The 22,885-nt window shown below is 48.8% G+C and overlaps 1 protein-coding gene across 1 annotated transcript in view; it reads left to right on the top strand.

The window, feature by feature from the left end:
- Window positions 1–22,885, top strand: part of Galnt2 (polypeptide N-acetylgalactosaminyltransferase 2) — a 120,112-nt gene that overhangs the window by 65,365 nt on the left and 31,862 nt on the right. Inside the window, exon 3 of the mRNA XM_057753726.1 lies at window positions 9,385–9,538. Within this exon, the coding sequence (XP_057609709.1) occupies window positions 9,385–9,538 (154 nt within the window). The remainder of the gene's footprint in view (window positions 1–9,384; window positions 9,539–22,885) is intronic.

The following is a 22,885-nucleotide window of genomic DNA, read 5'->3' as shown; positions in this document are numbered from 1 at the left end:
AGTTTAATTTTGCATTCATTTGCTGAATGGTGTCTTAGTTGCTTCCAATTTTTGTTAATTGTGAATAAAACTATTGTATAAATAATGATAAATGCAAAACATAGCCTGTCTCAAAGGGAATAAGCAGTGGCTAAGTCTGAGTCAAATGTAAGTGACGTCTGAGTCAAATGTAAGTGACCATAGCCTAGGAACATGGCATGTCCTACCGTGGGAGAGATTCTGTGAGAATTTATAATTAGAACAAAGAAAAGGTCATGAAACAAGATGTGCACGAGACCCACCCGTGAGGTCAGCAGAGCAGGGAATCTCCTCTGGGGGTTTGGGTACAGTTTTCAGACACAGGGATTGGTAAGCAGCTGTGAAGGAGACTAAAGACAGCAGGAGATGATTTTGTCTATGGATCTGAAAATTTTTTTGTTACTTTCTAGAAATTTATGTCTATGATCTCATTTGAGTTAGTTTTTGTGAGGAGACGGAGGTGCCTGTCTAGACTCCCGTGTTGGTTTGTTTACAGATGGAGGTGCCTGCCTAGACTCCTGTATTGATTCGTTTATGGATGGAGGTGCCTCTCTAGACTCCTGTATTGACCTGTCTAGACTCCCGTGTTGGTTTGTTTACGGATGGAGGTGCCTGTCTAGACTCCTGTATTGATTTGTTTATGGATGGAGTTGCCTGTCTAGACTCGTGTGTTGATTTGTTTACTGACAGAGGTGCCTGTCTAGCTTCCTGTATTGATTTGTTTATGGATGGAGGTGCCTGTCTAGACTCCTGTGTTGGTTTGTTTATGATTGTCCAGTTGTGGAAGATTACTTTTTCACTGGGCTGTGGTGCACATCTTTAATCCCAGCACTCAGAAGGCAAAGGCAGGCAGGTCTTTGAGTTTGAGGCCAGCCTGGTCTACAGAGTGAGTTCCAGTACAGCCAGGGGTACACAGAGAAACCCTGTTTCAAAAAAAGGGGGGGGAAGACATGACATATGGTATTGAGAGCATGGAAAAGGATGAAGACCTCCAAAGAGAAGAAACTGCCAAGCTGAGTAATTCCAGTCCAAATCCCAGTAAAGATATTAAAGAAGGTTGCATTGCCTTCACTACCATGAAGAAAACTATAGATGCGGTGTCTTCATAACAAGCCGGCTCACATCCAAAGACTAATAGGTGAATTTGACCAACAACAAGCAGAGTCATGCCACTGGAACTCTGCTTGGACCAGAAGGTGTGATCTATTTACAGTTCTCAATGAGCTGCTCTAGAGCAGTGTTCTCAGCCTTCCCAGTGCGGCTGTTCATACAATTCTTCATGTTGTGCTGACCCCCAGCCGTGAATTTTTTTGTTGTTACTTCATAGCTAATTTTACTACTGTTATGAATTGTAATGTAAATATCTGATACGTGATCCCTGTGGAAGAATCATTCAATCCCCGAAGGGGTCATGACTCACAGGTTGAGAACCATTGCTCTAGATTCCGAAAGATGGAACTTTGCTTGTTGGAAGTTTCAGTATTAGTAAACTTGAGTTACTTTTTTCCCTTCATTTTACTTTGCTTCTCTGAATTTTGAAGTTGCTTTTTTCCCTGGCCTCCCCTCTCCGCCCAGACTTGTTTGTTAATCAAAGCAATATTTTAGATATTGGGCATCCAGTGTCTGTGTAAAATCAGTTTTCTCTTGAAAGCTGGTATTGTTATTTGAGATGTTTTTTTTAGATATCAGGGATGTGATGCCCACACTCAGGAACTGCATGTGTTTAAACAAAGCAAAGTAATTAATGTGCAAGGTGAATGCATTTGGATAAACAGAAGCCTATTTTCTAACCTTTTTTAATGCAAACTCTTTGCCTTAAATGGTAGAATATTTAAACATTTGCACAAAATAAAAAAAAGATCAAAACATTGTTCTGGAGGGTTAAAAAATAGAAAGTTGTGTGGTTTTCTATGCATGTACACGCGTCGGGGCTGACTGGCTCTGGAGTTAGATCTGCCCTATGCGTTAAAGCTGCATTGCAATGGCTGCCTTAAAGTGTTTTTGTGTGGCTAATGAGTAGCGACACTGCCTCCAGCTCCTAGCCATGGGAAGCATGCTGTGGCCTCCCAGCGTCAGAATGTCAGAACGTGTGTGTTCAGCTTGTATGTCTGCAGAGCTGATGTGGATGTGAGCTCCTTCCTCAGTAGGCGGGACGCTCAGGTTCAACAACAGATGTTCGTTATTGTAGGCTATCAGCGCTGTTTGTTTCTGTCGGCTGCTTCTGCTGTGGAAGACAGGCATTTCCATTTCAACAGTGTGTCAGATTGATTAATGCTGGGCAAATTTGATATTTATAAAAATGAAGCAGCTCAATAATTTTGTGGAAAAATGAGAAACTAAATGTGTAGGTAATCTGTTTTTATACTGTCATCAAGTGTTTTTTGAAGAGAGATTTGCAAAGACGGTATTTCCCACATTAAATGTATAGTTAGACTTTTTAAAATCCTGGATACCGGCAATATAAAAACAAGTGGATGTATTTCATCATAGCATACTGTGATCCAGCAAACAGCAAAACTTCCCTTGCAGGGAGTTTATCTCTTCACACCGACTTAAACTTTCACTTGTTTTACCATGTGGGAACAGAAGTTATGTGATCAAATATAAGGATTTCTGGCTAATGTTGGCTCAAGTTGTGTTGTCGTCTATCATCTCTTCAAAGTGCTGTGGCTGAAAAGGGAGGCACTATGTTTACAAACCTGTTTTGAAATGTTTGCCAAAATTCTGGTAGCATCGTTAATGAAGATGCTTGTCTCCAGCATCCGGGTAGCATCCTTAATGAAGATGCTTGTCTCCAGCATCTGGGTAGCATCCTTTAATGAAGACATTTGTCTCCAGCATCCGGGTAGCATCCTTAATGAAGATGCTTGTCTCCAGCATCCGGGTAGCATCCTTTAATGAAGACATTTGTCTCCAGCATCCGGGTAGCATCCTTAATGAAGATGCTTGTCTCCAGCATCCGGGTAGCATCCTTAATGAAGGTGCTCGTCTCCAGCATCCGAAAAGAAAGAAAAAGTGGAAAGAAGTTTATTTTTTCTGCTTTTTCCATTGTCAAAAGTCAACCAATTCTGTGTATGTATTTCTGGCTTTTTATTCAGATCAGTTGATGTATTTGTGTTTTTTACCAAAACCATAATTGCTACAACTTTATAAAGGTCTTAAATTTGGGTGAGACCAGTCCTCTGTCTTCATCTTTCTCTTTCAGGATAGCAGTGGTCTTCTCTCTCTTGAAATAGTCTGTTTGCTAATAGCCACAAAATAGCTTGCTGAGATTTTGATTGGGTATCACATTGAATCTGTGGATCAAGCTGAGAGAACTGACATTTGACAACATTGTGTCCCCTATCTGCAGACATAAAATATATGGCCACTTATTCTTTTTTTCTGGTATCTTTCGTCAAAGCGTTGTAGTTTTCTTCTATGTAGTTCTTTTACATAGTTGGTTAGATTTAAGTGTGAGATTCATTTTGGGGAATGCATTTTGTAGATGATACTGTGTTTCTCACTTCAGATTCCACTCTTTCAATCCCGATATGCAGCAATGCAACTTTCTCTATTAATTAATGTCATGTCTTACTGTCTTGCTGAAGTTGCTTCCAGACGTTCTGTTTTTGTTGTTCTTTCATTCTTTATGCATAGGTCAGCATGTGTTGACAACGGTCCCCGGAACTTTTAGTCCCCTTTCCTGTCTTGCTACATTAACTAGGACTTCTGGCGCAGCATGAAAGGGGATGGTCCTTTTCCTTATTTCTCATCAGTGAGACTGTTGAGTGTCTCGTATTTGAGCTATGGATTTGTTTCAGACATTCTTTGTTGACTTAGTTTGCTGAGAGTTTCTGTCACGAAGTGTTGGGTTTTGTCAGGGACCCTGTCTACATTGTTTGATATAGTCATGTATGTGCTTCTTTGATTTTTATTTGTCCGTACAACCATAAATAACTATTATAATTCCCATCTGTGAAATGGAATTCTTTTTGTATATTCCTGGGTTTTATTTGCTAATATTTCATTGAGTTTTTTGTATATGTTCATGAAAAAATGTGTTCTGTAGTTTGTTTCTACTGCTGCCCTCCAGCTTTGGTGTCAGGCCAGTCATTCTGCCTACTGCCCATAGCTGCCAGGTCCCCATCACAGAACTGAGGAGCCACCGAGCTCCCAGAACCACTCACTTGCACACCGGAAACTGCCACAGCCCACACTCCTGCAGAAGTAGGATGTCCTTTGCCCTCTGCCCTCTGTCCTACTCCCAAGGGGTTCTCCTCTGGGAGCAGGGCTTTCAAAGATACTGGTGGATTAGCATTGCCCTGGGTGTGATGCCTGGAGTGAGTGGAGGCAGCACTGGGTGTGGATCCTGCAGTAACTGTGATTGCTTCTGCAGTGGACTTAGGAGGAAAAAAGACTGCAGGCTAAGCTTTGCTACATAGTGAGACTTTATCCCCCAAACAAACAAACAAACAACCCTGTACAAGTCAGAGAAGAGCTCTTGGAAGATTCATCCATGAGGATTTGGAGCTGGGCATAAACCTCATGAATGTAGAGCAGCTGCTCCTGCTCATTGCTGTTTGAAACTGCTCGTCTGATAGCATCGATAATTCTAAAGAAATTCTGTGTCTCTCCTGTAACATCTGGCAATTCCGTAGATTTATTGATAAATTACTTTTCATTGCTTTGAATTTTCTGCTTTTTCATCCCTAATAATGAGTTGTTTTAGGATGCTTTATTTCAAGAGAAGTTTCTCACAGTGCAGCGAGATTCCTCCATACCAGCTACCGAGCAATAATAGCATTCACATTCTTCCTTGTGGAAGCAGGCTTGTTTGCTGCAGTCCTGGCCTTGTCCTCCTGGCCTTCTCTTCTGTGCTCGGCACTTAGAGCAGGGACATCATGAGGTTTTTCTTTCAAGCAAGAGTAATAGGTTCAGTTTGAGATCAGCTTTGGAGTTTAGGATCTTCGTGGGCACAGGTGTCTGTCTGTGGGTTATTGCAGGCCCCCTCCTATGCTGTCCCAGGAGAAGGTGCTTCTACTTTGGTCAAGCGTTCTATCTAGTGTGCTTGAGTAGCCTCTGCTGGAGAGTCCACAGACAGATGGAGGAGGGGCTCACATCTGTGCAGAACTCAGAGCCCCTGAGACACCTGTGGTGACAGATGGTGCACCCGTCCTCAGGAGCATGTGTCAGGTACCCTGTCCTTGCTCCCAGAGCCCCTTAAGAGCATGTACTTGTGTCTCTTGGTGCCTGTTTCAAACATGCACCAGGCCATGTTGGTGTGAAAACGTATTATAGATTGATGTAATTATTCATTCAGGTATGGGGTTTAGTAAAAACAAAAATTTCAAGAAAGAAATCTACATTATTTTAAGTAAAATGTATTGATATGAGTCATGTGAAGGCTGGCACATTTTGATTGAGCTCTGTGGTCTTTTCAAGTTCATTTATAGATGAGTTAGAAACCTGACATCAGCTCTCTGGTGCTAAGGAGTTCTCTGTCCTGGCTACCCAAGCCCTGAGCTGGGTAGATAGCTTCCCAGGGCTTCTGCCCCGTGTATAGCTGACCTGTGAGTGCTCCTGCCCAAGTGCAGGTGATGTGGGAAGTTTCTTGAACTGAACTGGGAACCCAAGGCTTGCAGCCATGAGGAGTGACTCATGAGCCTCCCAGGAGGCTCTGGGATAGAGAGGCCTCTCTGGAGTCCAGCCATGTCTAAAACTGCAGCCCAAAACACAGCTGCAGTCCAAAACACAGGCCAACCTAGTGCAGCCAGAATGTCAGTAGGTCTGGGAACGTCATCTGTGGGAAAAGAGTGGAGGAAGAGATGGTGGCCGGAGGGTGGTACAGCCAGGAGTCAAGGGAAGGCAGTGGCTAGGACAGGGCAGTGCAGGGGATAGAATGGCCCAGAGACAAAGGTGGAGGATAGCATCTTCACAGCACCATCCCTAGGGTCCCCTCTCGGGGCCCACACCGACTCATCCGTCCTCGTCTCCCAAGGGCATGGTGATCCACGTCCACTGACTCATCCTCTCCTGACTCTGAGCTGTTTTCATGATGCAGGCCGTGGGTTGGGAATGATGGGCAAGGAGGACTCATGCCTCCTCTTGCTGTTATCCTAGCTCTTCCTCCAGTTTGCCACTATTGGCCATCAGAGACTGACCAGGAGTGAGTGGGCAGGAGAGGAAGGCTACCCCTTCTCCATCTCTGGTCCCTGGGGATGACATTAGAAAGGGCTGTATAGGTAGTGGTTGTTTTCATCCTGAAGAACCTGAGGTTTGGTTATAGATTTGCTGTTTTCTGGCTGCCAGTTGGAGGTCTTCCCTGGCGTGCTGCAGCAAGAGTGAGAGCCAGTGTGAAGCTGTGCTCTTCCAGGCCAGGCCTAGGATTTGTCAAGTTTGATACTCAGCTTCAGGCAGCTTCGTCCAGGATGAGATCCCAGGGTGAAGCAGTAGAGGCAGGGGTTTGTGACATGTTGGGTACCGAGGATGCTGAGAGTAAGAGCCAACAGGTGACTGGGGCTGACCACGGAGTTCTGGATTCTATCTTATGGGGAATGGAAGACTGGAGCACTATAGAGTCAATGGGGACCCACATGGGCCAGTGCTCTCCAGAAGACATGGTCTTGAAGGTGACCTTCGACTGGTTAAACACCATTTCTAGAGAGGCAGGGAGCCTAGGACTACCTGGGGTGTGGGGAAAGACAGCCCTTCCTGTTCCAGCCCCCTGCTTGTGGGTCACTGTGCACCTAGTTTTTGTGACTGGTCTCAGCATGCACTAGAGCACACAGCTCCGCTCGAAGGCCATGCCTTTGAGAAGTCCACTCCTAAGCAAAGCTGCTGGGGAGTGTTTTCTTCGCGCTGCCTGGTGAGCGCCTGCTCTGTGGTTCTCACACTCTCTGGATTGTGCACTTGATCTTCCTGTCGTCTTTGGTGATGGCACTAGCTCCTGCTGCCTCTTGTGAAGTGTAGCCTCACGCTCTCTCACGCTTTTCCATCAGCTTGAGTGGGGTGTTTGGGAGCAGGGCTCTCACTATGACTGCAGCCTTTGCCATAAGCCTCTTTCTTAGCCTATCACAAAGTTGATGGGTTTTTGTTTTGTTTTGTTTTCTGTAACTTGTAATTTCCAAAGCTGAAATTTTAATCTGTTGTGAGTACAGGTGTTCTGTGAATATCAGGATTCAGTTCATTGTTTCTTCCTGTGGCTTGAGCTGCCTAGCGCTCAGCTCTCTGCTCCTGGCTGCCTGCCTGCCTGTCTGTGTGGGCTGGGCTGAACTCAGGAGAGGGCATGGGCCAGGATGGAGTGGAGGCTTGGGGACAGGCCAGACTGGAGCTTATTCCCCTGAGCTTTCTTCCTCTGCTTTCCACTGTCTCTGCCCCAGGAGTCTCCAACCTAACAATTCTGCATGATACCGACCAATTTCTATGATGCTCTGGAGCCCAGTGTTTTTCAGATTGTGGGTTTTGAACCATTATTAGATGATGAAGTCAATTTTATGTCCCACCCGCATGAAAGCGCTGGCTGCACCGCGCCTTCCCTCTAGCGAGGCCAGGGTTACACTGTCAGGCTCTAGCGAGGCCAGGGTTACACTGTCAGGCTCTAGCGAGGCCAGGGTTACACTGTCAGGTTCTAGCCGTTTGTATGAATGCCTCGCCACTTCTGATTCGGGACTCAGTGCGTGTCACAGTTGGAAACGTCTGCAGCTCCCATGGCATTCTCACGTCCTACCACACTTTCCGAAAGGAAAGCACACTCTAGCCGTGTGGCATTGTGCCCTAGGAAGAGTCCCTGTCATACAAGGTGGGATCTGTGTGTCCAGCTGGAGATGGTCATGGTCAGAGGGAAGAGCTTCAGCAAAGTAGTTTATTCATTGAGGTGTCGCAGGGGTTCCTGGCCTCAGCTCAGATAGACTTTTGTGGGGCTTTCTGGTCCCCAGGGTTAGATATGGCTCCCTAGTCTGTCTCCCCTACCCTCAGAACATGAACACTTCAGTGGGGCTAGGCATGAGCCTGCCGTGCTCATCTATGCCTGTGGATCTCACATGATGCCATCATGTGACTCGTGCCTCAGACACCGAGGCAAGGCTGTGAGGTGCCCTGCAATTGCATGGCCTGATGTACCACATAAAACGCTCTCCATGACCACAATAGGAGTCTGGACTGCAGGGAAGATGCCAATGGGAAGGAGTTGAAGCAAAACTAATAAACGTATGTGTGTGGGGTACAGTGCACAGGCAATTCTAGCGACCTTCTCCCCAGGAAAAGGCATGAACATGAGGGACGACTGCGTCCTGTCTGTCATGGGGTGTCTCTGATGGTCACACTCCTCACTTTTCCAGAAGGCCAGGCATCCTGACAGCTGCAGAGAGGACCCCAAGGAGGCCTCACTAGAGGCTGTGGAAATACCTTTACTTAGGGTGTGGTATTTTCTACACTATGGGAGTGTGTCCCTCTCCAGATGTTCAGTGATTCTGCTGTAGTAGTGGGATTCAGAGGGAAGCATGTTTGTGTGTACTGGATGCACAGAGAGTTGCAGGGATGAATAATGAATCCCCTAGCCCAGTGGTATTTAGCAGCGTGAGACCCTCCTCATGGGGAGGAAAGACATGAGTACAGAATGGTTTTAGTGAGAGAGCTGAGGTTGATAGCAGAAGGATCAGGAGGTAAGATCATCTTCAGCTGCCTAGTGAGTGTGAGGACAGCCTGGGCTGTATGAGATACTGTCTTAAAAACCAACCAAAAGAACCGGCAGCACCCTGGTTGGAATGACTCTGGCACCCCCCTTTCCTCCTGCTGTCTTCACCTTAGCCCTTGACCTTCTCCTGGAGGCCCAATCTGGAGGAGGCCTAGAGTGCCTTGACTGCTGCCTCCGCTGCCTCTAGGCCCTTCAGTTCCATCTCCCGGTGGCTTCTCTCTGGCGTTGGTTTCAGACCCCAATAGTCCAAACGTTTATTCTTGTAGTACCAGGCTGAAGAGTGGAGTACTTTATTAATTGATGCATACATTATCTCCTTTGCCTTCCTGGGATGCTTTAGGGACATGGGTGAAGTCCCTGGGAAGGTGGGCAAACAGAACACCTTTTCCCAGAAAGAGAAGTGCTGTCAGAGTTGCCAACGCTGTGTTGGGAAGCTTTAGGTGGAGCCTGAGTGCCAGGCCCTCCCCTCTAGTCTTGCAAACGACAGACTCTCAGCTTCCCATATGACAGCTCTCGGGGCTGCTTTCAGCTACTACTACTGCTACTACTACTACTATTATTATTATTATTAAAATTGTCATCCTGTGAACAAGCCAAGGCCACCGTTTCTCGATCTAACACTTGTTGCCATCTCTGACAGCATTTTGGTCTTGTATCCTCTTGTCATGCACCCTCTGCTCTACTTTTTCCAGGGAAAGTCCGGTGGCCAGACTTTAACCAGGAGGCGTATGTTGGTGGGACAATGGTTCGCTCTGGGCAGGACCCCTATGCACGCAACAAGTTCAACCAAGTTGAGAGTGACAAGCTGCGTATGGACAGAGGCATCCCTGACACCCGGCATGACCAGTAAGTCCCTCCAGACTTGTTGGAGAAGAGCTGGAAATCACCTCCTTGTACCACTGGAGTTCCTCGCCCATGTAGCATTGTCAGAGCAGGAAGGATGCTGGAATGAGGCTCATGCCTCTTGGTGGTTTGCAGAGGCAGCAGGCTATTGGCCAGCGGAGGGATCAGAAGAAAGTTGTGTGGGCCTTGTCTTTGCTGATCATTTAGTACCTTGAAATTGCATTCATAAACACAGTTTACAATCTTGGAAGGAAGATCTTCCACTTGCTGGGCCAGCTCTAGTAGGGGAATGTTCTGGAAATCAGAGAAGAGATGGACTTCTCACAGAGTTGGGAACCAGGAGGCAGGGCAAGTGCTAGCACTTCTCTCTGGACACCAATGGAGAAGGGACGTCACACAAGTTTCTATGTTTCAGGACTTGGGTGGAGGGCGGGCTGCTCTGCCAAGCTCAGCTCACGGCATCCTCAGACCCTGAAGACCAGTCTGGCACCAATAATAATGAAAGTGGTGTTCACAGCCTGGTCCCCTCCCCCGTGTCCCGAAGGTTACTGTAAGAACCTTGACAGGGCACTGTTAACTCTGGCAGCTCATACTGGGCTGGTTGGGTTTGGGTCACTGAGAAGTGAGGAGACACTTCTCACACCTCTGAACCCTATGGGCAGCTCTTGTCCTGAGTAGGTGAATCTTGCTATGAATGAAGTTGCTTCCAGAGCCCCTGGTTTCTTGGGGAGTGGAACATGCAGTGGGTCTCACATCTGCCCGTGGTCAGACTGGGTGCAGATCTGGGTCCCATCTCGCTGCATGTTCAGAAGCACTGCCAGGGGATACACCGTATGCCTGGGAGCCTTTTCTCTGCTTCTGCATGCCAGGCACAGGTGTTAGGACAGGGATCTGGGGTGCCTGGGAAGAGGAGCCTCTCAGGTGGTGCCACACACATTCGGGGGTGCTCTTCCCCCTGCTGCTGTCCAGGTTCCAGTTTCTTTGTTAAGTTCTCCATCACAGTCCAGAGACCGAAGAAGGCAAAGCCGAGGGGCAGGCAACACATTGGCCTAGAAGACTGGCAAACAGCTTTGTGCCATGACAGGAGGGTTTTCCCCTCCTGCCTCAGTCTTAGGATTGGATACTGGGGACTGCTAGGGGTTCATTTCTTTCCATATCAGCCATCTTTGGGTAGTGGTCAGCACTGAACTCAACAGTTTTTACAGAGAAAACATAGCCTCGTTATCCTTTGGGACCAGGGAAAAGCCTGTGGATTATTCAGTATATGACCCAGGTAATCACAGCAAAATCGATTCATGGTGTCAGCTCTCATCCTTCTCCATCCACACCTCTCTCTCTCTCTCTCTCTCTCTCTCTCTCTCTCTCTCTTTCTTTCAAGGCAGCTTTGTTCAGCTTCTTGTTGTGCTTCTGGTTGTAGCCATCCTGTTTCACTCTGTAAAACGAGGGCAGCAGGCTCAGTCCCGGGGCCCCTGGGACCTCTGAGTGGAGTTTCAGGCTTTGAAAGCGTTGAGCACAAAGCCCTGTACACAGTCATAGGAGTATGCATGTCTGGGGACAGTGTCTTGCTCTTCACAGATGGTCCAGTCTACCTCTGCTCCCTTTGTCCAGCTAATAGCGGCTCATGTCTAGATGGCCTTCAGGACATGCAGCCCTTTCTTCACGTCCCACTGGACTAGGAGCTGCTGACAGAAGACCAGAAGGGTCAGTGATTATCAACATGACAGGATTGTGCTCACCAAGGAGACAAGGCCCTGGCCATATTTGCAAGGGAGTTTCTAGATTAGGTTAGCAGAGGTGGGTCTCACCTTGGATGTACAGCATCATCCCATGAGCTGGGTCCCAGATCGAATACAGAGAGAAAGCAGAGTGAGCACCGGCATTTGTCTCTCTTCGTTTCCTGGCAGGTGTCATGTGACCAGCAGATGTCATGTTAAGCCATGGTAAACTACACTGTGCTTTGAGCCAGAATAAACCCTTCTTTCCTTATGTTGTCAGATATCTGGTCACAGAGTGACAAAAGTAACTAATACAGGGTTTAGCCTCCAGGAATAGAGCCCAGTGGAGTTAGGGTAAAAATGTCACCTGGCCACTTGGAGTGACTGAAGTTTAATCTCCGTGTGATCATTGGGCTTTGTGTCACCAACTGTTCCTGAGCTGGTTCTCCCACCAGGATATCGCTGTGGTGCAGGAAAAGGTGCGATTTGGGGCTTGTCAGCATGGTGCTGGGTTTCTCGGCTGCTGCCTCCATTGTGGGTTCTCAAATCCCTCAGGCTCTACAGACATGTTATTGTCCAGTATTTTTGAAATGACTGTTTATCCAAAATGATCTTTGACCCCTCCGAGGACGGTTGATTTCTGCCCGGCCTGTGTCACAGCAGCTGCTGGGACCCTTCCCCGTTGGTTCAATTGGGGTGAATTAAATCTGCAGAAAGCCTGGCAATCTCCTGGAAGGGAACTGTGGCCGCTCTCCTAATATCGGCCCTGGGAATCAATCTTGTGCATCAGTGGAGAAACCAGGCTTTCTCTTTGGCCCTCTACAGTTGCTGGGACAGCAGTTATAGCACAACCCTTTCTGTGAGTGTCTGGCCTCCAACTTGACAATCTCCTGTGTGGGCTGAAGACCCCATCACAGCAGAAATCAGCCTCCTGTGGCCGTGGAGCTGGAAGTGGGGCAGGTGAAAACAGATTTGGGGTGTGGTGCCCAGAGCCCTGGGGGCCTTTGTGCTTGTTTCATTAGACCCCTTTTGGTGAAGGCAGATTCCCCAGCTGTCTGTGCTAAGTCAGTTGCTCCTGTTTCTTTTTATCTTGAATTTCAAATGTTGGGACTTTGAAATGTGCTTGCATCTCCCACTGAAAGATGGCCCTGAGATTAGGGGCGGTCCTGCCGAGTCCCCCAGGGCAGCATCTGATGAGGGGTTGCCCACGTTCCAAACCTGATTGTCCATCAGGCTTCCCTCTAGAGTGCCTCATCTTTGCTCAGTTTGCACAGTGTGGTTGCTCTGCTCTTCTGAGAACTCTGACTTCAGCAGCCACTCTTCAGAAGGTCTGGCCATAAACAGAAGCCACACTTGCAGCCCTCAGGGATGTCACACTCTTGAGGTTGTCACTGGCTTCCAGCAGGACTTTTCAGGTTAGGTGGGTGTTTGCCGTGCTGGGTGTGCTTGTTCTCTCTGGGTCACCAGCGTTGGCCAGGTTTGGAACTGTGGGCTAGCCATAGCCCTGACTCTCCATGTTCCTCTGGAGAGTAAACACTGTGAATGCCGAGAGAAGGTTGTCTCAGGAGCCCGCCAGCACAGAGGGAGGCCTTGGCAGGGTGCTCACGGGACGTATGATTTTCCACTGTGAGATGTAAGACCTGGGTGAGGGCAGTCCAGTTCCTAGTGTAGCTGAGGGGCCAAAGCAGCCTAAGCTTGATATTGCAACATGTTTTGTGTGCTGCTGGGCTAACATCTTTTAGTTGGAGGGATGTCATCTCTCTGGTGAGGAACCACCTGTGTGTTCCCTCTTCATGTTGTTAGGCAGCCAGCCCCGTGTGTTCGGTCTCGTGTGCATTGGTCTTTCTCACTCAGTGTACACCGGTGTGAAGTGGGTAGGTCAAGTTCCCAAAGCCCTGCGCTCAGAACTTACCTGGCAGCCAACTGGAACTAGGGTGGCTTTCCTATCTTACTCCCTCTGTGGAATGGTTTGTTAGGTTGTGTTAAAGGTTTGGCTAGTCCCCAGTGCAGCTGGGTGGAGACATGGGAAAGTGGCTGGATCATGAAGACTCTGACTTTGTCTAGGTATTGTGGGTGACTTTACAGTTTGTCAGGCTGTTGGGAGGGGATAGAAACTAAGTGGGACTTAGTTGAAGAAAGTGAAGCCCTGGGGACTCTGTATTGCGTCAGCTCCTCTCCCGCCTTGCTTCCCGATGGCCGTAAGGTAAGCAGCTTTGCCCACTCAGCTCTTCTCCCACAAGGCCTTCCCACCGACCCTCAGTGATAATAAGCCAGTGGCCAGGACTGAAGCTTCTAAACCGGGGCTTGCGGCTGTGGGTCATTTGTGGCAGTAAGCGATGCCTGACAGATCCCACCAGTAGACCTTGGCCAGGGTAGGCAACTGGGACCCTGGGGTGCCACCTTGAATCTCACCTGCTGGGAAGCCAGCAAGATTATGAAGTTACTTAGAAGTTTGCGGTCTGCCACAAACACCAAGCTAAGGGTAAACCTAATGCCCACAAGAATCTGAGCCCCTAGTTTCCAGGTGCCCTCTCAGTGCCCCAGCTGCCTTGCTGCGATGCCCCAGTCCTTACGCTCCTAACTTTAGGCATGAACCTCTGGCATGCCACCTACACGTAACTAAAATCAGGAAGCAGTGAATCTTGACAGCTGGCAGCTGGTTTCTCTGGCACAGAGGGAAGGGTCCTGAGAATCTGGAGGAGGACTGGCTATCGTCATCCAGTTCCAAGTTCTCCAGGCCAATGGGGAAAGGCCTGCCATTCATCAGTGTGTTCTTCCTTTTGGTTCCCTTTGTGTTGCAGACAAGACTGTTCTTTTCCTGTGTGAGCCCTTCCCCGTTGGACCCTTTGAGGTGTGATGGGCACTGGGGAAAGTACCTGGCCATGGGCAGCAGATTTCACTTGGACTGTGCCAGCCTTTCTGAAGGCCTGGAGGGAGTCACCACCCCCAAGATTGTCAGCAAGATTACAAAGCTTATCACCACATGCATGGCTCCACATGGGGCTCAGTTTCTCCATATGTTATGTGGGCGGAAATAGGTGAGGTGATGCTAAATCAGTAATGACATTGGTTTCTTCTTCTCTGGTCCTTCCTTTCTTCCTGGGTCCTGGGCTCCATGATAGCAGTACATACATCCCCCAGCTGCCCACACACCACAGTACTGCAGCCTAGTGGAGCAGCTCATGGCTGAGCAGCCATCACTCTCTTAAGGTTGACCAGCCCTGGAGACACTTTACCTGGAGCCCTGTGCTTCTTGCCTGAGATGGGCTGGTAAGTCTCCACTCTTCCCGGTGGCCGACACCCTAGCCATAGGAAGGCTCTCCGTTATTGGTGTTGCTACCTGTACACATCCCCGAACCTTCAATGTGATGTGTAAAGTAGCCTCTTGTTCACTTCTGGACTTGCATCTGGCTGACAAGCTTGTCTCGTGGCAGGAGCATTTAGCCCTTGTGTCTGATATGTGCTCTAGAGAGCTGAGCTTAAGGCCAGCATCTCACTGCGTTACGCGTCCTGCCTGCTCTGTCCCTTCCACTTGTCCTTCTCCTTCCAGTGAGTGTTCATATCTTGCCAGCTAGTTAAAGTTTGAACTGTGATAAACTAGCAGAGTCCAAGATGAATGAGCACTTGTTGCCTTCCTGCCCGGACCATTGTCCATCTGTATCCCATGAGCTTGTCACAGTGGCTCCGCTTGGTACCAGTTCACTGGCAGGGGATCCTATTGATGTACTTGTCTGAAGACATCTGTTTCATGCCACCCACACACCCCAGCTAAAAGTGCAGGATTTTTGGAAGGCAGTTGTGTCCGTATCTTTCCTTTCCCTTCATCACTCTGTCTCCCACCGTTCCTGCTGGAAATTGACTGTGACTTGTTCTTTATGGTCCAGTTTGTCTTGTATTGCAGTTAGATTTTAAGATATATCTCTGTGTTTGCTTTTTAGTGATTTATAAGAACTTGTAGACATTGTTTTTTGTGACTTAAGCCTGTTTTAGGGTTTGAAGGGTTTGAGTGCCTGCAGCCTCCCTTCTGCCCACTTTGTGTGCCCTTCTCCCCCTTTAAGTCCCTCATCACATTCTCGTTGGTTATTTCCACTGGCCCTCTGCCCTCTTATGTTCTTATTTTTATTCCTCTGTCTTTGATTCCTGTTCAGGGACCCCTGCATGTCAGTATTAACCCTGCCTGAAATCTGTCTGCTAAATCCCCACATAGAATGCTGTGCAGTGGTAGAGAACAGGTGTAGAGAGCTGTTTGGAGGCTCTCCCTGCTGTCTCCACCTCCAAAGGAAGATATACTTAGCAGGTAAGACAAGCAGGTCACCTTTGTACCATGCAGAACTGAACCACAGACTGGGTTCTGTTGAGTGGGAGAAGTCTAGAAGTTTCCAGGTCTTTCTCTTTCTATAAACCAGCCCCTAGAATACCCACCCTAATTTCAGTCTCATTGCTTTCAAGTCCTGACTTGAGTACTGGCTTCCGAGCCCAGGGCACCTTCAAAACTTGGCTTGGCTTCCTGTCCACAAGGCCATTGCTCTGTTGGGTCTATTTTGCCCTGGTAGTTTCATAGCTGAGGGGAGGGCAAAAGAAGTGCTGGCCCCACTCTCTGGGTGCATCTGTCCACCTGGCCCCACTCTCTGGGTGCATCTGTCCGTCTGGCCCACTCTCCGGGTGCATCTGGCTGCCTGGCCCCACTCTCCGGGTGCATCTGTCTGCCTGGCCCACTCTCCGGGTGCATCTGCCCACCTGGCCCACTCTCCGGGTGCATCTGGCTGCCTGGCCCCACTCTCCGGGTGCACCTCTGTACCTGGCCCACTCTCCGGGTGCACCTCTGTACCTGGCCCACTCTCCGGGGTCTTAGTGACGGAATCCATGAGTGCCCAGACCCCTCCTTCAGTCTAATACAATAACAGCCATTTACCTTAACTTCATCCAGCCAACTACAGGAAGCTGGAACATATGTGTGTATACATGTGTACATGCGTGCGTGCCTACATACACACGTGCCATGGGCACGGGGCACATTGTGAGGGTGTTGGCTTGCCTGCCCGTATAGGCCCATTGTGCCACAGTCACAGAATGCTGGGTGCCTGCCAGGAGTTAGGAGTGTCTACCTCTCCATTCCAGAGGATCACAAGATCAGGACACGTGGGTTTGCTGTCTGGAGAGCTGGTTTCTGCTCCGAGCATGGCACTTTGGATGCTGTGTGTGCCAGCAGAGGGAAGCAAGAGGTAGAGGGGGCATCATTTCCTGTGGAATAATGCCTGGCAAGAGCAGTGGTGCCCGGGCCTGCCCATGCATCTGCTTCTTTCTCTCTGGGCTGATGTCTCTGGCATGGGGGCAGGTCGTACAGAGCAGACACACACAATGGGGCTCGCAGTGCTTATGCACGCAGGGCTTCCCCCAGCATTCCAGGCCCTTCTCATGCATGCTACCAAATATGATAAGAGTTACCCACCCATGCCTTTTTTTGTTTTGTCTTCTTTATGTTATGATGTAGTTGTTCTTATGTTATGATGTAGTTGTAAATGGAAAACTGGACCCTTATTCGGTAAAGAGAAGAGAAGAAATAGTGAGTTTTTATTGGGTCAGTGAGAAAAGGATCTCTCTGGTTTACACAGAACTGCCAACGTCATCTCTAAGGGATGGTGGAAAGCCTGTGGTTTGGAGGTCACATTGAGGTCTTCCTTGATAGCTACCTGCTAATGACCTGTTTCTTTGTTCTGGCCACTAGCAAAGTGCCTCCACCACCCAGGACTCTAGTTCCTCTGTCATGGTATGCCCCTGGAGCTTTGCACACAGCGGTGTCCTCACCTGAGGGTCTGCACCCTGTCATGCTTGGGCTTAGCAGTGCCAGTCCATGGAAATCAGGGTTAGCTGACGGCAGGGACAATGCTGGTGACAAGGGTGCTGGCCCCCATTGCCGTGGACCTTGTCTCGGGCAGATATGAGCTCGATCTGATACATCTCGTGTGGAACAGCATTTTGCAACCTCCCCTTGTCCTCCTTTCTTTAAATACTCCCGTTTTCCTAGACTGCTTTTTAAATTATTATTTTGAGATCATTTTTTTTTTTTAAGTAGGTGCATCTGTTGTGTTTTTAAAAAGCAAAAGGAAACCACATCAGAAAGCTAAGTACTCACCGTCTCTTAAGAACGTCCCTCCGGACTTGTCCTCATCCCCCTGTTGCTCATCGTTCTGGGCCTTGTGTGGGAAGCGATTTCTGGGGTCTTTGGAGCTGCAGCGTTTGTGCCACCCAGCTGTGCTCGTGTTGGTGGCTCCCTGGTGGACCGTGCTGTCCCTTTCTGTTTGCAGTGCTGACTATGTGGGCTGAGTATTTTTTAATAATGTCCTTTGCTCGCTGATTCAAAAGAAGATATAATTTGAAAGGGTGGTGTGTTGCTTGGTTCTGACAAGGTCCCAGCATTTATTCTGTCTATGCTGATCAAGACTGCTGCTTTGAGTTTGAGTTAGGTCCCTAATTCAGACTTTCTGGGGCCAGTGCCCTTGCCTTCTTTTCAGTTTCATGGTGTTGATAAAAACTCTGTGCCGTGAATGCAGGACAAAGGCATTCACCCCTTTAGGTGCTTTCAGAAGATTCTTTGCAAAGGATTTGTTCTTACACTCCACCTGCGAATGCCACCCACACCTGTGGCTGTTTTAATCATGCTAATCCTTTGATGCATTCAAAAGGATTGCCCATGGAGGTTGGCATATGGTGAACTTTTCTGTTTTACCTGAATAGCTCTGGAGATTTTGTCCTCCCAGAAGACTGTAAACCCTCCTGACAGTGCTGTATGTGCCTGCACTGAGGTCTCTAGCAGCTAGGAAACCTCTGTGTCTCACCAGGTGTAGAAGTGTGTCTTCTCCCCTCTCTCTCATCCTGGAGAACCAAGCTCACATTTGCCTTGGATTTGCCCACAGTGGAAGGGGAAGCCCTGCTCACACCTCTGGGTTCCATGCAGGTTCTACTTCGCATGTGCACTCTAGTGTTTGTGTGTGCCCGACAGAACTGGTCCTCACATGACCATTGGCCTCTTGAAATCACAGCAGCTGTGGTGACTCCAACGTCATCACAGGACCAGGCTTTCAGTAGTCCCTGGGAGGAGAGCTTCAGTTAGAGCTGCCCACACTCCTGTAACTTAGCCCTGACTCACCAGTTCCTACATTTGGTTCATCATGGATGCCCTACCTGGGGTGAATGGATGTTTGTTCACTTCTCCATTGGGGGGGGTCCATAGCCCAGTGCACTGGGGTCCGCCAGCCTTTTAGTGCTTTCTCCCTTCTACCACCCTGAGCTGACCTTGAATTCAGCTGCACAGTGCTGAGTCTCTGCTTGCGTTACGAAACGTAGTGTTACCATTCCAGTTATTTTAAGACTAAAATAGCTAAAATATTATTTCCCACTTGTCTGGAGCTCTGCTTTGAGTTTCTTTTTTTAAGCCAGTGTGTGTTTCAGCAACAGTTTCACAACTGCATGACTTCTCTTCCTGTCAGCTTAAACTGAAGCCGTCAGTCTCTTCTTCATCTTATCACTCAGGAAGCAGATCTCATGCTTCGTGATCTTATTTTCCTGCTTGGTGCTGGGGCCTTAGCATCGTCATCTGGCTGTCTCTGGTTGGGAGTCTGACACTGACACACATTTCTCACCTGGTTCCCACAGCGGTCTTAGAAGCAGGTGCCTTCATATTGTTCCCGCATCGAGTCAGTGAGAAAACTGAGAATCAGAGAGATCACACACCTCTAGCTAAGCAGGTGGGGGCAGCATGAACATGCCTGCATATAGGGGCCATGTCTTCACACTGTGTGTGTGTGTTTGTGTTCAATTTGTAGCAACCAGTGGTAGGGTATCTTCCTTAACTGCTCTCCTCTTCATTTTTTGAGACAGGGTCTCTCACTTAACCTGTTAGCTCATTGAGTTGGTTGGGCTAGCGGGCTGGTGAGCTCCACGATCTGCCTGTCTCCACCCTCTCTCCTCCAGTGCTGGGATTTCCTGCTCCTAACTTTTCCCAGGACAGAGACTCAGTTTTTATGCTTATGTAGAAACACTTTACTGACTGCGCCATACTCCCAGCCTCCCTCTCCCTTCCTCTACACATTTTCTAGTACACGGTTTAAAGTACACAGAATTGTTTGAGTGCCACAGCCTGACTGCCACGCTGGAAACCTGGGTCCCCTGACAGTCTATACTCCCTCCACCATCGCAGGCCTCTGCAGTGTCGTAGGCTGGCCTATGGGAGGGTATGCTCCTGGGTTATACCGTTGTCAATATAAGTCACCCTGTGACATTCTCATTCTGCACATGATTTAGCCTGCATGGCACTCATAGGCTGCTTTACTTTTATTTATTTTGTTTTGCCCTGGACTAGGGGTTGAGCCAGGGCTTGCTCTTGCTCGGCAAGCCCTCTACCGCTGAACTCCATCCCAGACCTGATTTACTTTTAATTTTGAAACAGAGCCCATTAGATTTCCCATTCTGTGGGCCAGGCAGACCTTTAGTTTACCATTCTTCTGCCTCAGCCTCTTCAGCAGTGGAGACAGCGGTGTGTCTCACAGGCCCTGCCATTTATTCTTGCTATGTAGTAGGTCTTCTGTTATCCTTCACTCTCGAGGGCCGGTTTACCTTGAGTTTGTATCTTGGTCCTTTTTCTGCTCCTGTAGCAGAGTACCAAAGACTGAATAAATTCTGATGTGAAGGTAAATTTTATTTGGTCCATGGCTTTGGAGACTGCCGATCCAAAAGCATGGTGGGGATGCCACACAGCCTCTGAGAACCTTGTGCTGGCTTAGCTCGTGACAGAAGGCAGCCATTGTGGAAAAGCAGGCAGGACACCAGGCTTCCGGCCTACTTCTCCCCACCCCACCTCCACCAGCTTTCTTGCCAGTTCAGTGGCCTGCTCTAATGCAGGCACGGTTTTGCTTCACTTGCTAGTCTTTGCTTTGTCTTCCCCTGTAATTGGTTAACAAAGTTTTCTTTTCTACTTGTAACTCAATTAGTTGCCATTTTTAGCAGAAGTCATAATGAGACAAGCATTGGTGTAAGACTGAGACTAAAGCCGTGCCTGTTCTTGACGAGGAGCACGTGTGCTTTTCTCTGGCCCGTCCACGTTTTGTTTTATTTGATATCTGGGATTAGATCGATTATTATAATTAAGTTTTTTTGGCTTTTTTGTGTGTATGGGTGTTTTGCCTGCATGTGTGTCTTTGCACCACTCCGAGAGCAATTCTGCTGGAGGCCCAGCATTCAGATACCCTGGACCTGGAGCTCCAGGTGATTGTGGGTTGTGAGCCACCGTGTGAGTGCTAGGAATTGAACCTTACTCACCTGGAAAAGCAGCCAGTGCTCATAGTCACCTCTCCAGCCCCCTGTAACCATTTTTTAAAGAGAGTGTTGTTTGGAGAATGGCAAGATTTCACAGACGTCTCTTGCAGAGGACCCAAATCCAGTGCCCATCATCCACATCAGGCGCCTCACAAAGGCCTGTTACTCTAGCTCCAGGAGATCTGATGCCCTCTCCTGACCTCTGAAGGCACTGCACACACAGACGATTTAAATATTGATTTGCACAGTGTCTGTACACACAGGAAAGCTGCACTGGTGTGAGGTAGTTTTATGCTTCCTCCTATTGTGTACCCCGACTTACTTTATTACATCTTTCGATTTTTTAATGTTTTATTTGTGTGTGCGCGCGCGCATGTGCATGCACACGCACAATAATGCATGTGTAGAAGTCAGAGGACAGCTTGCAGGACTTGGTTCTCTCCTGCTGCTGTATGGGTCCCAGGAATTGAACTCCGTTTGTCAGACTTGGTGGTAAGCACCTTTGCATGAGTCATCTCCCTGGCTTGTGACCCAAGGTCTCTATCTGGTTTCGGCTGAAGCTTCTTGTGGGTTTGTAGGATCCTGGTCACATCACTGATACGCTTCCGGAGCCTTTGCCTTCCCAAGGACAGCTTTCCACTGCTTCATGGAAACACTAGGTTCACAGTGCACAGGACAGATCCACGGAAGCTGTGGTTTTCCTGGAATGTAGGTGTGCCTTATCACACTGTGTCACTGTTCCCTGATGAACGCTGTCAGGGAGGCCTGGAGCATTCTCATGGCAGGAATTTATGGTATGGGGACACTGTTGAGCAAGGAATCTGGACCGAGTTTCGGGCTGGGAGCTCTTTCAGCTTTCCTCAGCCCTGCCTCAACCTTTTGGTTTTCTGCCTCGTCATCTTTGCCTGTGCAGGAAGCCTGCCGCAGCTCCATGCATTTGATTGTTCCCAGACCAGCCACAGAGGGGCGGAAGTGGGCTTTTCTTCAGTGACTCTCTTCTCTGATCTGTCCCGGGAACCTCCAGGACTTGCTGCTATTGTCCTTGCAGATGTCAGCATGGCTACTCATGACCCAGGAAGCAAGTGAACTTGTCTTTGATAGAGGCTCACCCTCCCAAACCAGAGTCCACAAGAAGAGGGTGACAGGGGTGAGTCTGTCCTGCTGGACAGGCATACTTGCCTGCAGATACACAGAGGCCCCCGGTGTCACGGGTGAAGACTGGACTGAAGCACAGCAACTCTTGATATCTCGGAGCCCAAGGCCAGTCATTGTCATCGTGGTTGACGTTTTGTCGTCAGAGGGAGGTTGTTCTTCCCCAAGACTTGGAAGAAAGGCTTAACCGTGAGTGGGTTAAGAGAGCTCAGCAGGCCACAGCACTTGGAGAGATGGGCAATGATGCTGTCCTGTCCACCGTATGGAGGTTCACGGCCACCTCCACATACCCAGCAATTGCACGCCTGTCGGTTGTCCTTCACCTTTGAGAACACAGGGGCCAGCACAGCCTGCTGATCTGTTTGCCAAAACACAGAACATTGAAGGCATCTATGTTTAGGCGATTCGCAGACCACTTGCTGGGCAGCTCCATATAGGGAGAATAACTTCCACTGCCGTGAGACACTGGCATTTGGCCTGGAGGAGCTCGGCATAGGAGGGAAAGTAAGCGGCTCACCCCAGCAGTCCCCGGGAAGGTTGCCTTGGCACTTAGGAGTAGAGCAAATGGAGGCATGGCTGGCTCTGTGGGAACCAGACCTGGGCCGTCCCACACGGGACGCTGGAGTTAGAGGGCATCTACAGCTGAGGACCACGGTGGGCGTCTGGCCAAGCAAGGGGAAGGGATGGATTGTGGTTCCTCCAAGCTGCTCAGCATTTGAGCTTCTGGGAGGGGTCCCTGCCATCAGGAGGAATGAGTTTAAAGGACAGTTCTTGCTTTGACTCTCAGAAGTGACTCCAGCCCTAAGGGCAAGTGCTCACTGCCCTGAGCTGTACTTGTGCTAAGATTAAGGAAGTGCACACACTCTCTCCAAGGCTATAGTTTTCTCAGCGTCCAATAGTTTTTAACTCTTTTGAAAATTTTTTGTTAAAATTTAGTGTCTGGAAATCATGAGCCAATGGAGAGAGTGTAGGTGATGGCCCTGTGAAAGAGCCTCCCTCCCTCACACGACAGCTCAGCTTGCTGAGAGATCGCTTGAGGCTCTGCAGGTGCACACTGTCTTCCGTGAGCTGGATACCACCTCACAGCTGTCCAGCCTGACATGTGTAGGGAGCTAGCTGGTCTGCTGGCCCTGGGGTGTGCATGTATGTGTGCGCACACGTGCATGCATGC

The sequence above is a fragment of the Chionomys nivalis genome, chromosome 21 (assembly GCF_950005125.1).
Source record: "Chionomys nivalis chromosome 21, mChiNiv1.1, whole genome shotgun sequence".
In the NCBI taxonomy this organism is placed as follows: domain Eukaryota; kingdom Metazoa; phylum Chordata; class Mammalia; order Rodentia; family Cricetidae; genus Chionomys; species Chionomys nivalis.
Note: the sequence above shows the minus strand (reverse complement) of the source record. Positions and strands in the feature narration are given on the sequence as shown.